Genomic DNA, 16,158 nt, shown 5'->3' with positions numbered 1-16,158 from the left:
TGAACACAAAATGTGTGAAGTCGAATGATACATCATAGAAGTGGTACAGCATTACTTGTGCCCACTTGGTCATGCAGTATCATGGTCCTTGTGTCAGTATCATGGTTAGGTTTAGTGCTCCTGGGGCGGTTAGGGTTAGAGCACCTCAGCAACCCCCACTTAAAAAATGTGTATGGTTTGTTTTCTATGCCCATGTGCTTGTATTTCTCCCATTCTTCAGGGGGACAGTGGAGGCCCCCTGGCATGTATGGACTCATCACTGTGGAAACTGGTAGGAGCAACCAGTTGGGGTATGGGCTGTGCTGACAGAAACAAACCGGGGGTCTATACCCGTATCACACAGGCACTCAACTGGATACATCAACAAATGGAGGTTAGTGAGGGATATTAGGTAATAGGTCCACAAAATTAGCACTTAACTTGGTACATTTCTCTTCACTGCCACCCAATGGATATAGACTGGAACTACCTAAAAGCTTGTCACCAACTGTGTATTTATTTAGTTGTAAATATTTTGCGCACAGTAGGTTTTATCTAGTGTGAGTGTTGGACATCCTGTTTGAGTTTTGCGTTCTTTTGGTGCAAAACTCTTCAATGTGTATATATTCACAGTAAATGGCTACACACACAATTTGAAGCTAGTGGGCAGTCTGTCTTCTACAAGCATTAATCTGTGACGGTTGAAAAATATACACAACAGATTAAATACCTGATACGTTGGTACCTAATGCCTCTTTTAAAGTTGTCAATTTCTTTATCTTTCAGAGAGAAGAGGCAAGACAAATGAATACATTCTGATTTTATACGACATTATGTTGTATTGTAAATGTGTAATCTACATTTTATTGTAAATTATGTGTAATAAGTGTCTAATAATTCCAGGCATTCCAGTGGATATAGGATATTGAATATGGACAGTGAAAACAGACGTTCATTGGGTGGGTTAGTGAGCCAGCGAGTACAAGTCAGCAGAGGACAAGTTTCAGCATTTTGAAGAGGAAAACCCCTACCAGTCCTGCACAAACTCCTACCAGCAAATAAATACACTACAGGGCTTAAGGCAGTGAGCCTTGAGTCAGTCAAATTCATATGCAGAGCAGACAAAGCACAATGATGAGACCGAGGACAATGGCGACAGGTTAGGCATTGTTTATTCCAAAATAGAAAGCTCTAAGGCAAAACAGACAAAATAAAAACAAAAGTGAACAACGGTTCATAAAAAGCGAGACAGGAGATGCCGAAAGAAACGGAGAGCACAGCTGAGGCCCAAAACCCACAGTCACAGCAGCTTCAGTCCACTGTGGGCAGGGGGTCAGGTTTTGATATCATGTCCTTAAAAAAACACATTCAGGTTTGAAGTTTACAAAGACGAGAGGGATTCAATGAGAATATACAGCCATCGACAGACAACCGATGTACATCATTGTTACAGGTCTCCCAACAAGAGGCACCCCAAACTTGTGCGGTAATATCATCAACAAAGTGTTAAAGTAGACACTGAAAATCCTAAGCAGACAAACTGTGGCCACAGGGCTCATCCCAAAGGGGGAGTCGATATATCGTATGCAGCGTGCACGATCAACGCTCCAACTGCTCTCTGTCCGTTTTCAACATCATAGTACTGTATGTACGTGTACATAAAATAAAAGATTAATGCGTGCAAAATAAGTTTCTGTCGTTCCTTCCTCTGATTGAATTTTTATCTGATAAATGTGGATACTGCCTATCGAGTACCAGGGTTTCTCCTAGGACGCGCCCTCCCCCTCTCGTGTGATTGTGTTATAAGCATAGTGTTCTGGGTTGTGCATTTTGAAAAAGAGTGATGTCTCGGACGCTGCCATCATGAAATTATTTCAGAAACATGACACGTTGAATACACAACGTGGAAAAACTTTTGACTTTAGAAAAAGAAAGCAACTCGAGAGTTACTATGCGAGAAGACTAGGTTTTTCTCTGCACAATGATGAATATCTTTACTAAGCCTTGATGAACCAAGACAAATGTCCTGCAGTTTAGTGTCTTTACTAAGGGTTAGGCTTGTCTTTCTGTGCTTCGTGGCTAGATTTCTTTACAAAAGAACATCGGTAAGGCCTTCTTTTTTCTTTTAGTATCGCAAGTTAATAACCAATTTACACAGCAAATTTGTCATTGGCATTCAATCCCCAACTCTCCATTATTATTATTTTTTTTCTAAAAAACTTCAAGAAACCCTGGAAAACAGGGTTGCTAGCTTTAATAACGAATCTGTACATAAATATTCCTTACAAAACAAGAGAAGACAAACAAACAAACAAAAAATAACACTCATTACTTTTCACGTTTTTGTTTATAAAAATAAGCATCTCTCCTTTTTTTCCCCCTCTTCCTCTCCTCTGAAGCTCTCAGCTCTGTGAGGGAGCCATGGAGTCTTGTAGTAATAAGAGTGCACACGTCTACTCAAAACACAAGCATGCAAAAAAGTGAGGAGAGAAACCCTTATAGATTACAACTTGAAAAAGTGTTGGCATCCAAGACAGAGTTTAAACGGGAGAGGGGGAGAGAGGAGGGAGTGGGGGCATGAGAGACTAGAAGAGAAAATCATTCAACATTTATTAACGGAGCATATTACAAACTTGCTTCGGGTGTTTTTTTAAAACACGTCTTTTTTATATATATTTTTTTCATTATTATTATTATTTTTGTTTAAGTGTTTTTGGCTTCCGTTATCTGCTTATGTCTTTTGGAGCTTTTACAATATGATACAAAAAAAAGTGCACTCGCCTATTTTGACTATTTAATAATAAACATAAAAAAAGGTTTCTGAAATGAAACTCCTGATAATACATACACACACGCACGCGCACGCACACACAAAACATCAGCAAAAAATCTCAGCGAATAGGAGGACGGGAAATGCTCCTGTGACTATGTCCTGTTTCTCTTGTGCTCTGTATTACCCTACTGTCAGTCCGTCTGTAACAGGGTTCAGCGTGACTGTGCCAGTGAGAGATTGTAAGCATGGCGGCCCATTTATGCACGTCTTTAGAGAGTGAGTGTGTGTGTGTGTGTCTTGGAAAAGACTTATGTGGTTTGACGCGTGTGTACGTTAAGTGTATGCAGTTTGTGTGTGTATACATTTATAGACCTATACACAACCGTGTCTGTGTGGTGTTTTCATATATACACCTCTTCCCAGATGCTTGAGTCTGTGTGTGTGTCTCTCATGTGTCGTTTCAGTCCGTCTGTAATGCACATGTGGTGACATGTATAACTCTATACATCACCTCTTTATGTGCGTGTGCTCTATTCATACACGTGAACTCTCAGTCCATGTCTGTCTGTATGTGTGTGCACGTGCGCTTTGTCCTCTACTGCAAAGAGTCGCTGTTGTCCAGGCCCAGCCCGGCCATGTCCGCGTCGTCGTCGTCGTCGTCCATGCTGTCCCCCGACTCGTCCTCACTGTGTCCGCCGATCATCACCTGCTGCACCGCCAACGTAGCACCGTCAGACGACAGGCTCTGCAGGCCTTCCATGCTCATGGTCACCATGGTACCTGGGGAGCAGAGCATGGAAGGAGAGCATTAGATAAAGATTAGATAAAGCAAAAATAAAATCTCACAACTGAAACATGTTGCTAATATGTAATTTGTGAAACAGTGTGAACACTAGCGCTGTGCGTCCTACACACTGGCGTACCGTCTGGCATGGTAACTTGTTGCTGGGTGACCCCTCCGGCAGCGATGGAGTCAGGCCAGAAGCGCTGAAGTGGCCGGTTCTGTGGCGTCTTCTTCTTGGTTTTGGGCGTCTCCGAAGAGCTGGCATCCAGCATGGGTTGCAGGATCCGCCTCCTGGCGTTTATGAACCTGGAGACGGGAGGGTGCATGGAATAAAGCAAAATTAAATCTCAAGACTGAAAATATAATTATGTTTTAGGCCGACCATCTGAAGAATGAGGCATTACGGTTGCTTTTATAATAATAATAATAATAATAATAAACTTTATTTATATAGCACCTTTCATGTCATAAAATGCATTTCAAAGTGCTAAAAGAGATAAAAACACAAAGATAAAGTAGTATTAGAGCAAGCAAAAACACAGTAACATTAAGACGATAAAAAACAAATTTACATGACAGGCAGTTGTTGGTACCTGCAGGGCATTTCTGCCTGACGCACCTCCGACGGTGCCTAAGAAGTGTCATAGTATGACATTCATGTTTCTGGAAGATGCTTCTAAATTTGTATTCTATTGCTAGTTTGATCAATTCAAATACTCTTTCATCTTTTTGGATTCAGACCTCTCCTTGGACGGTCACGTAACAAAAGTTGTCCAGTCTTAATTTTTTCACCTTAGAAACATAGCAAAAATCAAACCCTTTCTCTCCCGCCCTGACCTCACTAAAGTTATCCACGCTTGAATTTACTCTCGTGTAGACTACTGTAATTCCCTATACTCCTGCCTCTCTAAAGAAATCCATCATCCGGTTACAACTCATTCAAAATGCTGCAGCTCGCCTCCTAACAGGCTCCAGAAAATACGATCACATCACCCCTATCCTGGCCACCCTACATTGGCTGCCTGTCTCATACAGAATCAATTTCAAAATACTTTTATTCACCTTCAAAGCTAGATCCGGACTCGCTCCTTCCTACATATCTGACCTACTCGTCCCCTAGGAGCCAGCCCGTGACCTACGTTCATCCGGCACGGCCTTTCTATCAAAAAGATCAGGCTGCAAAAAAACTGTAGGCGACCGGGCATTCGCTATCCGTGCACCGACTCTCTGGAATGCCTTGCCCCTAGAGATCAGGCTAGCCGAGTCTGTGCCGCGTTTTAAATCACTCCTTAAGACTCATTTTTACAAAGCTGCATTCAACCCCCTACCCATTTTTTTTTATTTCTTCTGTTATTGTTGTGATTTTGTGTATTATTCTAATGATTCTTTTGTGTATTATTCTAATGATTCTTTTGTATTTAGGTGGAACTTCATTAACTAACCAGTTATTAACTTGTAGGAGGGTCAGGTTCGTCTGGGTGGCGATCTGTTTCTTCTCATCCTCTGTCGGATATGGATGCTGTGGAAAACAAACACAAGTTTCACTTTGGCCCAACGTGGATTGGCTCAGCATATCTAATGACTTAATTATTACATTGTAATCATGGAATAATAAGGGAGTGCTGTTTATATTATACTGTACTGTATGTTTATGACCTTGTAGTTTATTCAGCTACGCTAACAATATAGTTCCTTCAAGATGCCATCAACTGTTGCTAAGCAACATATAAATGGTCATACCTGACTGAGAAATACCAGGCTAACATATATTACCGGTAGCTAGTTTGTTATGGCGTTGGCATGGTCTTTAGTTATACAATTGCTAGAACTGTTGTACTATCAACAGTTCTAGGAATTGCCCCAGTGGGATACTGTCCATGGTGAATTAGTTCACCAATTAGATCCTCCACCTTGGCTGAAGTCTGCAGTACAAACCTGCATACATAAACAGTTATATACTGTGTAGAATGGAGTCTGCAGTACAAACCTGCATACATAAACAGTTATATACTGTGTAGAATGGAGGATACCTGCATACATAAACAGTTATATACTGTGTAGAATGGAGTCTGCAGTACAAACCTGCATACATAAACAGTTATATACTGTGTAACCTGCATACATAAACAGTTATATACTGTGTAGAATGGAGTCTGCAGTACAAACCTGCATACATAAACAGTTATATACTGTGTAGAATGGAGGATACTTGTCTTGCACTCACCCCGATGTGCTGGAAGAGCCACGAGCGCATGACGTTGGTGGCCTGCTTGGGGAGGACGCCACGCTTGTTCTTAGACGAGCTGTCGTCGTGATTGAAGAGGTTCAGATCCTGGTGGAACTGCAGTTGTAGCTGAGACACACAGACATAAAAGGCTCCATCATTAATTTAAATTAATTTAAAACCTTAAATGTGATTGTGAACATTAATTGACACTTCAATTTATTTTCCAACTTCATTTTCAACCCATCACATCAAGATTCGGTATACCACTGTGCAGAGGCACAGCTACTGTAGAAGAGGTATTAGGATGTGCTACCTGATTGTTCTGGACGCGTATAGTCCCAGGAGAAATGGCCTGTGTCACCACCTGGCCTTGTGGAGTGACTACTGTAACAGGCTGGTATACTGTTCCCCCTGGAATGCACGCACACGCACACGCGCACACACACACACACACACACACTTAGTCAACTAGTCCTCTGAGAGCAGACTACAGGAAACGGACAAAAGGGTTTCTCATTAATTTGTCTTGATTCATTTATTCATTAATAACCGAGCAGCGTGGCTCAGTGTCAGAGGACCTCAGCGTCTTTGACCTTCAACCATTTCAGATAATGAGTTACAAATCTTATGTATGAACTAATACATTTCATGGCCTTGTGTTGCGTATTGATTGAGTCATTGTAGACATTTATTTTAACAATAGCTCCACACTACTACAGCAAGGCTCACTTGCAACCAACATAAATTCTGCCCAATAAGACGGATGTCCAGAGAGAGTCCAATCGAGGCCAGATCATTATATCATATCATAACTAGTCAGATCTGGCCCAGAATAAGCTATATTCTGGGCCAGAAGTGTATATTTGTACGCCTCTAAATGTTATGAATTATTGAACATGATGGACACTATTGTAAACCAGTGTAATGCTTTATGGTGTTGTGCTTGAAATGTACTGTAATTCTCCAATTTGTTAATAAATACATCAATCGATCAATATTATTTCAACTGGTGAAGACGTAAATGGGAATAGAAATTACGTAAAGATCTGGGATCTGGCCTATACTATTCCTGATCTCCTGAACGTCACCGGAGGACGTCATTATAATGTCATTTGGCTTGCTGTGATGCAATGTCTCTCTGCCTAAACACAACACAACATGACACAAAGGACACACAATTCCAAAATCAACAAACACTACAGACCTACATATATTGTCCATCATGTTCAATAATTCATAACATTTAGAGGCGTACAAATATACACTTCTGGCCCAGAATATAGCTTATTCTGGGCCAGATCTGACTAGTTATGATATGATATAATGATCTGGCCTCGATTGGACTCTCTCTGGACATCCGTCTTATTGGGCAGAATTTATGTTGGTTGAAATCAGGTGATATCTTGGGCCAGATCTGACTAGACTTGATCTGGCCCCAATCTAAATCACTAATTTGTCCATGTCCTGAACGTGCTTGCTGCTATAATAACATAATTTTGACAATATACATGACAATAAAGTTTAACTTGAGGGTATAGAAAACATTGTATGTAACACAAATATTGTGTGTGTGTGTGTGTGTGTGTGTGTGTGTGTGTGTGTGTGTGTGTGTGTGTGTGCGCAGGGGTACCTGAGGGAGAGGTTGTATGCCAATCTGACATGCCTGCTACCATTTGGGTGGGGTTGACCGTTGTAACGGTAACATTGCCCTGTTGCAGGGCAGATGCTGGCACCATGATCTGACCCTGCGGACTGATGGTTCCTGTGAAGGAATTGGTGGTCTGCCCACACGCGCACACACACACACACACACACACACACACACACACACACAGATTACTAGACCGCCCATTGACTACAATTAATTATTGCTGCTTGTAATATGGACTAACTGACCACCCGTTTTGTCTCTCTGGGTTAGTGTCTGCTAAATGTGATTGTATCCCATTCATCAGTGGTTCCAGGGGGTGCCCTACTAACCTGTTCAATGCACAGAAGCAACTCATGTCCAGTTTACTAAATATAGACTACATAATTTAGGCATTTAGCAGACACACTTTATCCAGAGTGATTTACAGTAAGCAAAAACACCACATGGTAATACATCAAATACATAGAAAGTCATCAAGAATCAGTTTAGCCTCTACATACGCCTGTGGTCGAGGCTAGTGCAAGTGCTACGGGCCAAGATGGAGTCTGATGAGGTGAGTTCTACTTGGCTATTACCGCCACGCAATGCCCCCAATTTCTTTATTCATCTCCAAAAACATGCTTGTTTTCACCTCATTGTGAGGGCTATTTCAATGGGCTATTTCAATTAAAGTTTTTTGGATGGTGTCCAGCGTGGGATCCGTAGTTGAAAAATGAACGATGACATCACAAACAGCGAGGGGGGGGGGCGGCGGTGGCTCAGGGGTAGAGTGCCTGGATGGTAACCGTAAGGTTGCCAGTTCGAACCCGGGCTCCCCCAGAGTTACTGTCGAAGTGTCCTTGAGCAAGACACTGAACCCCTAATTGCTCCCGATGTGCTAGTTGGTGCCTTGCATGGTTTCCGCTGCCATCGGTGTATGAATGTGTGTGTGAATGGGTGAATGTAATGCACAATCTCTGTAAAGCGCATTGGATAATGCACCATTTACCATTTAGCGAGGCGATGGGTTGCTTGATGACGATCGAGGCCATAACTGGTAAATATTATTTTTCAACATTACACTAAGGGGTCATCCGATAGCGTCCTAGGCGATATTTAATCATATTTAATAGTCGTCCGATAGCGTCTTAGGTCCGGAAGGAGTTAAGCAGTTAAACACTTCTATACACACACCTGTGTTTTGATGGGTGAGAAGGTCGGTCCCTGTCCAACAGGAGAATAGGGGCTACCTGGGTCTCCACTCAGCAGCGTCTCGCTGTTCATCTTGGTCTTGAGACAGGCGATGTAGCGGCTACAGAAGTCCTTGCACAGGTCACTCACCTTCTCCAGCTCCAACAGGTGGATACGCAGCACCTGGATGGCCTTTACCATCTGAGGTTACAAAGGTTGAGAGGCTTAGTTAAGGTCCACAAAGTGCATGCAAGTGAGTGAGTGTGAGTTTGTTAGGGGTGCCTCGAACCATTTTTTTTAAATGAAAGAGATATAATTTTCAAATCAATCGGGCCTATAAGCACTGGTGCCTAAGTTTGCCTTTAGGCACCAGTTTACCCCATTTGAAAATAGCCAATTTACAAGCTCACGATGCGATGCATTATTTTCAATAAGAATCTTGGGGAAAAAGTGACAAATGTGAAATATTTCTGAAACGTTTTAACAACACAAATCTAGCATGGGGGTGCCTGGCACAAAATATTTTTAGATAGGGTCCTTATTTGACATGCCCCAATGCGTAAAACATGCTGGCGAGTCGTAAGCCTTGTGTGTGTATGCTGGATAACGTAATAATAATATGGATAACGCATATGATGGTGGTGTTATGGCCCAATTATGGCATAATGCCTGAACTTAAGACGTGCATTATAGAGCCCGTCTCCAAGATCCTGGTGAAAGATGACGAAAAACCTTATCCTTCATTCAAAAGAGTTAATTCACCAGTACGGAAATATTTTTGTTCACAAAATAAAAGCTGGGGTCATAGTTGAGACCCCAGTATGTACCGTAGGTCATTTGACGCAACTGCTGCTGCTAAAGTGGGTCACAAGTCACAACTCCATAATCACCTTCCTGCTAGCTGTGCCAACATGCAGAGTATGGTGTATTTTTTTACATTCAGAGTATTAGATTTAATTGATAATCAATGGTAGAAGTGCGTTCGATAGTTTACATTTAATGCAAGACACTAACATGATGAGTAACGAAAACTAAGCCAAGCCCAGATAGCTAGATAATTCCTGTAACTAGAAAAAGTGCCCTTCTGGGCACAGGTCTCCACCAGGAGGATAGGAGTGTGTGTGATGTTTGGCAAAATGTTTGGGAGTAATATAAACATTTTGTTGAGGAAATGCAGAGCCAGATCACTCATAGCATCTCTGAGGATAGAATTCTGGATGAGCAGGACATGTGCAGCATTTTGTACAAAACGGGCTACTCCTGAAAACTTTGGAAGGCAATCTTAGCTAATCAGTGTAAATGGTAAATGGTGCATTTATATAGCATTTATATAGGCACTTTACATAGATTGTGCATTACATTCACCCATTCACACACACATTCATACACTGAGGGCGACGGAAACCATGCAAGGCACCAACCAGCACATCAGGAGCAATCAGGGGTTCAGTGTAGAATCTGAGAAATCCAACAGGCTCGTCTTGATCACATGACTACAGAGATCATGTGTAGCGATTTGCGTGAGATCGAAAACAGGAATTGGCTTGTTATAGCACCACCGTGAGGCTGATTTGGGAAAAAGAATAGTGGCATGTAGTCCTGGGCCTAGTGGAAATGTGTGTGTAGAATTTCATGGAAATTGGACAGTGTTTGTGATTTGTGGCATTTTGTTTGAAACGGACCAATCATGTGAGCTTTGGAAGCCAATCTTAACCAATCAGGATGGAAGATGGGAAATTGTGCAGATCCGTGTTGATCACATGACTATGGAGATAGTGTATACCGAATTGTGTGATGTATGGATAAAATCTGTACGAGTTATCTACAGAAATGTGTTTTGCCTAAATCGGCCTCATGGTGGCGCTATAACAGGCCGTTGAGGAATATTTGGGGCAGAGGTTCGTCGTTGGCATCCAGGGAGTGTGTGTGCAGTTTGGCATGGATCGGGCCAACGGTGCCGGAGATTAGCTGATAACGGACGGACGGACACACGGACGGAGTGCAAAACCTACTCTCTCCCCATGTCTTCGGCCTGGTGGAGACAATAACTAACGTTTAAGTGTAGTAAGTGTAGTTGGGGACTGGGGTTCACATCTAATCTGTGCTTAGGCATTATTTACAGTAACATAATAGCAATATTTGTCCTATTTTCTGTATCAATGATACATAGTAAAATACAGTGTTCATAAAAGGAGCATAAAGGAGCATTCAGTGATTTGGAAAAAACCCCGGTCCGCCCCGGTAACAAGATGTGCACATGCACGCACTACAGTGGGGGGGACACGCGACAGGCCAACAGCACACACACCAAGGCCCGCCCCCGCTCGATCATGATTGGTGGAAGGCCCCTCTCTATACTGATTGGATGAAGGCTGTGCCACCTAGCCAAAAACTAAACATAAGGTTTTTTGACCCCCAGGGGTTAAATGGGGACAGGGAGGAACTCCTTATATGGTCAGCGCACTCTATAGTAGGGAGGATTATCACAACAACACAACAAAACAAAACAAGGAGTGATATTTGAATTAAGTGAAATCACTGAATATACCTTTAACTGTTAAAATCTTCAGATTGACAAAGGTCAATTGCTATGTGTGTGTGTGTGTGTGTGTGTGTGTGTGTGTGTGACGGACAGGAAAGAGGGAGAGAGAGAAGGGGAGAGACATGCAGCAAAGGTCGTCATGAACGGGACTCGAACACGCGCCGTGCTGTCAGGCCAGAGCCTATGTGGCATGCGCCTGGACCACTAGGCCAGCGGGCGCCCTAGTTGTATTGCTTTGTGAAATACCTCATGAGTCATGAATTTGTCTGGTTTTGTGAAATACAGTAAGACTAAAACTATTTTAGAGTCATCATCTTCCTTGCGGCTGTCAGCCCAGAGGGGTCAACAATAACATCACAGAAAGGAATGAGGTCTTTTCATAAGAAATCAATGAGTTTCAAGATAAAACCATCAGTCAAAGGGCCTACTCCTACTTTCAACTTGGTGTCCCTATTTTGGGCATGTCAATATAAGTGAAACCCTTTGTAAACCTGTAGATCGGCTAGCCATTCATTGTTTTACGAAATATCCATGTCATAACATTAACCAGTGTCTTACCAGGTTGTCGAGGTCAGGGTCCTCGCTGAAGAATGCTTTGCCCTCTTTTTCTTGACTGCGGACAAAGTTCTCGATGTCAACATCGAAGCTGGCCGACGTGATGCAGTCGGAGCTCTGCGTCGACTGTTCACATTTCTCAAACAGCAGGGCCAACAGGGGGAACAGTGGATGCCTGAAAATGACACACACACACGCACACGTTTGTGTTTATACTGTTCTGAGAGATTCCCATTGACAACATTCATCCCATAATGAACAATGAACAATTATGGACCATGTTTTAAAGTTTTTTTAAAGGTACTTGGTAAAATCAATATTGTGATATTTGATTTTGTCTATCACCCAGCCCCAATAACAATATTGGACAGACAACTTGTGTTTCCCAAAAGCTAAACCCCACATTGCATCTATATCTCCATGTAAAAACTCTCATGCCCAACAACCAACTGATTATCATATGGAAGGAGAGATCACACAGACAAGAATCCTCCTTAATGTCAGGAGTAAAAAGCATGTGAGGCTCTATGGTGAAAGAGATTCTCAGTTCTTAGCTGAATTATCTGAAATGACTGGCCTTAAGGCAGGAGAGAGTCTGGACCACCGAGGGCTACAGGGAAGATGGGCGACATTTTTTGGAGGCTGGTGTCGGAACTCCAAAAATAGTTCATAACGTGTCTCATTGTTACACGTTGTTGGCTATGTATTTTTGGAGTATAAATTAAAGGTCTGAAATGCATCTTGATACAGTACATCTTTCTTAAGGACAAGGAGGCATCAGGATTGTAAAGAAAAACTTTTGGGCAAAATCTAACAGAATGATATATAGGAAATACAGGGTTACAGGTAATAAAGATCTATTGGAATGTTTCTGTGACGATTGCCTGATATATAAGAAAAACAATGATCAGATATGCTTATTGATTATTCACTTATAAGTCGGCTATTGGTACTAAACGTCAGTTTCGAAATATTTTCGGTTAATTACCCAGCCCAACTGTCTCCCTCTCTCTCACATGTGTTGGTAAAGTGAGGGTCATACCGGTATATAGAGGCCTTGTCTGCGTCCATGGGTGTCTGCGGCTCTGCAGGGGCCGGGCTAGGGGGCTCCACCAATGTCCCCTCAATAAACTTCTGCTCTGAATCGCTGTCTGTCTCTGCTACACCTTGCATCTGCAGGACACAACATGAGAGTGAAACAAAAATGATTATGACTGAGACCTAAAAGAAAAAGACTAGAAATAGAGACACTCGACGAAGACAGTGGAGGGGGAGGGAGAGAGAAAAAGAAAGACGGATCTGAACTGAAGCCATCATGTGAAGTTCCTGAGTCGCTGGAGGGCAAAGATTAAAATGCTGCGCTTACTATGAAGACAAAACCTCTAGAGAATTCATGACCAGAAACCATTTAAGCCATATGCGGCTGGCCAAAGCAGCACCAACGTTTCTCAGGTCAAGGACAGGACAGGGAGACCAGGAACCAGTATCATATCGTCACTGTTGGGTGGGAACCTTGTATGTCCAAAACTTTATTATTTTATGTTATTTAGTCAAACTCAAAAGCTCTTGATTGGTTAAATATTTCCAAAAAGCACAGACAGAATTTGGACCTATTTTGAAGATGTCACCATAGTTTTTTTCATAATTATTATTGAAATGGCAGATCTACACTATCATAAAACACAGTATAAAATAGGGCATACAAAACAATATAAAAAGGATGAAATATGGAGATACAAGGTTTCTGCCCAACAGTGATGGTATCATGTCCCCCTGTCCTCCTGGCTGTATCATATTCAGCCACTGACGACAGGCACCGTCACACCAGGGCTCTTTGTGATGTGGCGCTTTGGCTTGTTCATTGATTAGGAGCCAAGATGCTTCTTCTTTTATCCCCTTTCACATGTTTTCACACCCTGTCTGCCTACCAGCAACCCAGGCTACAGCCAGGAACATAAATCCCCCTCCTCCCATGTGACTGAAGCGGACGACTTTGAATTGAGCGCAAATGCGGCTACAAATACTTGTTTGCCAAAACTGGAAAATGTCTCATCATCCACAGATGTTCCTCAGGTATCTAAATCTCTCTTGAGACACCACCAACCCAACATTTGGTCTCTGAAACAAAGATGTCTCGTAAGCAACTTACGAAAGTGTGTGCCAACTGCCGACACAGAAATAGGTCTCTGCATTATTTTGGTGAATCCCCACAGAATACTTAATTTGTGGCTGTTCAGCACAATATCCAACTAGGCGCATCCCCAAATAGATTCTCTAAAATGATAATGATAGTATTGTCTGTTTGGCGAAACGGACAAATTTCTCTTCTTTGCGATTTGATTCACACGGCCCACCCCTACACTGTAAAGGCACGGGATTCAAGGTCAATTAAATGCACAAAGGCTGCCCTTTCGCAAAGCTGAGCAGGTCATGCAGGCCTCAAATCAGAGCCTTGGGTTAAATTCTCAGCCAGACCCACCTGCTGCTCTCCGTCTGGGTACTTGTCTATAGAAACCGACTGGGCTGCCATCATGTTCACTGCAGGGGCTGCGAACACTGGGGCATTATAGAAAGGTGGGTCAGTTGGCCAACCTACACACACACACACACACACACACACACACACACACACACACACACACAGTTAAACCATTCATATTAGATATCATATAAAGCTGCAACCATAACAGGTGTTAATCATGCCTGTTCATCATGCCATACAGCTGACGCCAACACGGCCTATGTACATTGCTTTATTGTTTGTTTTACAGGATAATGTTGTAGTGGATGAAATGTTTCATACTGCTAAAACTAAGTGCTTGATGTAGCAGTGCCCAAGATCATGTTAATGTGCAAATTGTGCATGCTGAGTGCGTAACTGAGGTTCTAGCATCTTAAACGTTAATCATTCCAAAAGTGCAAAAGTGTTGTTGTGTTGGGGGAGAGTAAAACAAACATTGATTTGCCATTTTGGAAAATATATCAAATGTAGCTGTAGCCTAATGCATTGCTCACCTAAAAGGACTGCTGCTGGTTGACATGTGTATGCATATATACCTGTAATATTATTGTTTATAGGCATGAGCAAAATATGAATGCTTAAAAACTTCAAATGAAGAAAAGAAAGAAAAAAAAATATATATAAAAAAAAAATATATATATATATATATATATCAGAGAAGGTGGTCGTGCCGTCGTGGTGTGGACATCTATATCATATTTTCTTGTTACAGCTAGGTTCACCAGTTAAGAAAAAACACCACAAAGTTGCACATATAAAAGTCAGGCGCTTTGATTATAAGTGAGAAACACACCCACCACCACGATGGAACTTGAGCTTCACCTATATATCGTCGTACGATGGTGTGTCCCCCCCCCCCCCCAGAACAGATCTACATCTAATAATTGCGTTGTTACCTTGCAGATCTTTTTTTGTATTTGTTTGTTTTGTTTTGCCACCGTCGTACGACGGCGTATAAAACCAAGCTTTAGCTGTGGTGTTGGGCTAACCTCTTTAGCTTCCTTTCTGGCGGCATGAGGAAAAAAATGTTTATTATGAACGGATTGCGGCGTGATCCCCGGGCCGGCCGAAGAGCGACATAGATCGGCATCATCGGCTCGACCCGTCGTGGAGGGTGGGGGGCCCGGGGTGGGAGGCTGGAGCTGAATATAACTATTCCAAAATAGCCACACACCATCGGGTCCGGGGCTAACGTTAGCAAACTGCTAAAATGTTCCCCTGTCTCTTTGCATGCTGGTACGGTGAGCGCATAGCAGCCAAAACGCAAAGCGCCATATTTAGCAAGGAAACCATTGCCAAATAAATAAATAAATAAAAAACAAGCCCGCGCCGCTGCGGAAGGATCATAGACGCTGTGTGCGGTCTATATTATAACATAACGGTGATCCGGGCGCTTTGTTATTTCCTCCCCTCAACAAAAAACAAAACAAAAACACATGTGTAATTACATTTTAATAATGTAATGTGTATAAACTGTTAATAAGCTAGCGCTAAAAGGCTAGCCCCCCCGTTGCATGGTGAAATCCTGCCCACATCAGTCAATCAATCAAGCGGAGGACAGCTGCTCTCCCTCCCCCCTGTAGGAGTAGTGCAGCCGGGGCCTTGCTGCTAGCTGTCGCCCTCCTCCGCTTCAACACAATCCTCCTCTGCCCACAAAACGCCGACATATTTCTTTTCCTCCCCAGCAGACAGATTAGTATTCTTCACCAGCTAGAGCCCCGTGCTGCACACACTGCTTTCCCCGCCACACACACACACCCGCCACTGTGGGCTACACGTCCGCGCGTCTCGCCCTGGGCATTTTTTTGTGTGCAGCCCAGATTGTTTGATTGATAGGGAACGGAAAAAGAAGATTTTGAGTGACAGCTTACCTGAGTGCCAATCTTCGTCACACTGACAAGCGGCTGCAGCAATCGGGACCCGCAGTTGTCGCGTTGCGTCATCGCGTAAGGACAC

At 42.7% G+C, this 16,158-nt stretch overlaps 2 protein-coding genes across 8 annotated transcripts in view; one reads left to right on the top strand and one right to left on the bottom strand.

Annotated features, from left to right (window-relative positions):
- tmprss3a (transmembrane serine protease 3a) overlaps nucleotides 1-2,393 on the top strand; it is a gene marked incomplete at both ends in the record, with an annotated part of 27,697 nt that extends 25,304 nt beyond the window's left edge. The window contains 2 exons of the mRNA XM_083776753.1: nucleotides 221-373; nucleotides 2,379-2,393. Of these exons, the coding sequence (XP_083632879.1) occupies nucleotides 221-373; nucleotides 2,379-2,393 (168 nt within the window). The remainder of the gene's footprint in view (nucleotides 1-220; nucleotides 374-2,378) is intronic.
- On the bottom strand, nucleotides 1,134-16,158 carry pknox1.1 (pbx/knotted 1 homeobox 1.1). Of its 7 annotated transcripts, none has more exons than XM_083777427.1 (11): nucleotides 16,074-16,158; nucleotides 14,161-14,273; nucleotides 12,724-12,854; nucleotides 11,685-11,856; nucleotides 8,588-8,785; nucleotides 7,394-7,544; nucleotides 6,077-6,174; nucleotides 5,761-5,889; nucleotides 4,979-5,055; nucleotides 3,676-3,842; nucleotides 1,134-3,532 (listed from the first exon to the last, which is right to left on the bottom strand). In XM_083777427.1, exons 2-11 carry the CDS (start codon nucleotides 14,212-14,214, stop codon nucleotides 3,348-3,350), a joined length of 1,362 nt encoding a protein of 453 aa, XP_083633553.1. In that variant the 5' UTR covers nucleotides 14,215-14,273; nucleotides 16,074-16,158; the 3' UTR covers nucleotides 1,134-3,347. The 7 variants fall into 7 exon arrangements, with proteins under 7 accessions (XP_083633553.1, XP_083633558.1, XP_083633556.1 ...); XM_083777432.1 differs by lacking the exon at nucleotides 16,074-16,158 and adding an exon at nucleotides 15,961-15,999; XM_083777430.1 differs by lacking the exon at nucleotides 16,074-16,158 and adding an exon at nucleotides 15,910-15,962.

This window comes from Protomyctophum parallelum (genome assembly GCF_964188405.1).
Source record: "Protomyctophum parallelum genome assembly, chromosome: 11".
NCBI lineage: Eukaryota > Metazoa > Chordata > Actinopteri > Myctophiformes > Myctophidae > Protomyctophum > Protomyctophum parallelum.
Note: the sequence above shows the minus strand (reverse complement) of the source record. Positions and strands in the feature narration are given on the sequence as shown.

Excerpts from the sequence above, each read along its gene's own strand:
- pknox1.1 (XM_083777427.1), bottom strand. The coding sequence starts at position 14,214 with ATGATGGCAGCCCAGTCGGTTTCTATAGACAAGTACCCAGACGGAGAG. Across the intron at positions 8,786-11,684 it reads ACCCTGACCTCGACAACCTG|ATGGTAAAGGCCATCCAGGT; the intron begins GTAAGACACTGG and ends TTGTAACCTCAG. Across the intron at positions 7,545-8,587 it reads TCTCACCCATCAAAACACAG|ACCACCAATTCCTTCACAGG; the intron begins GTGTGTGTATAG and ends GCGTGTGGGCAG.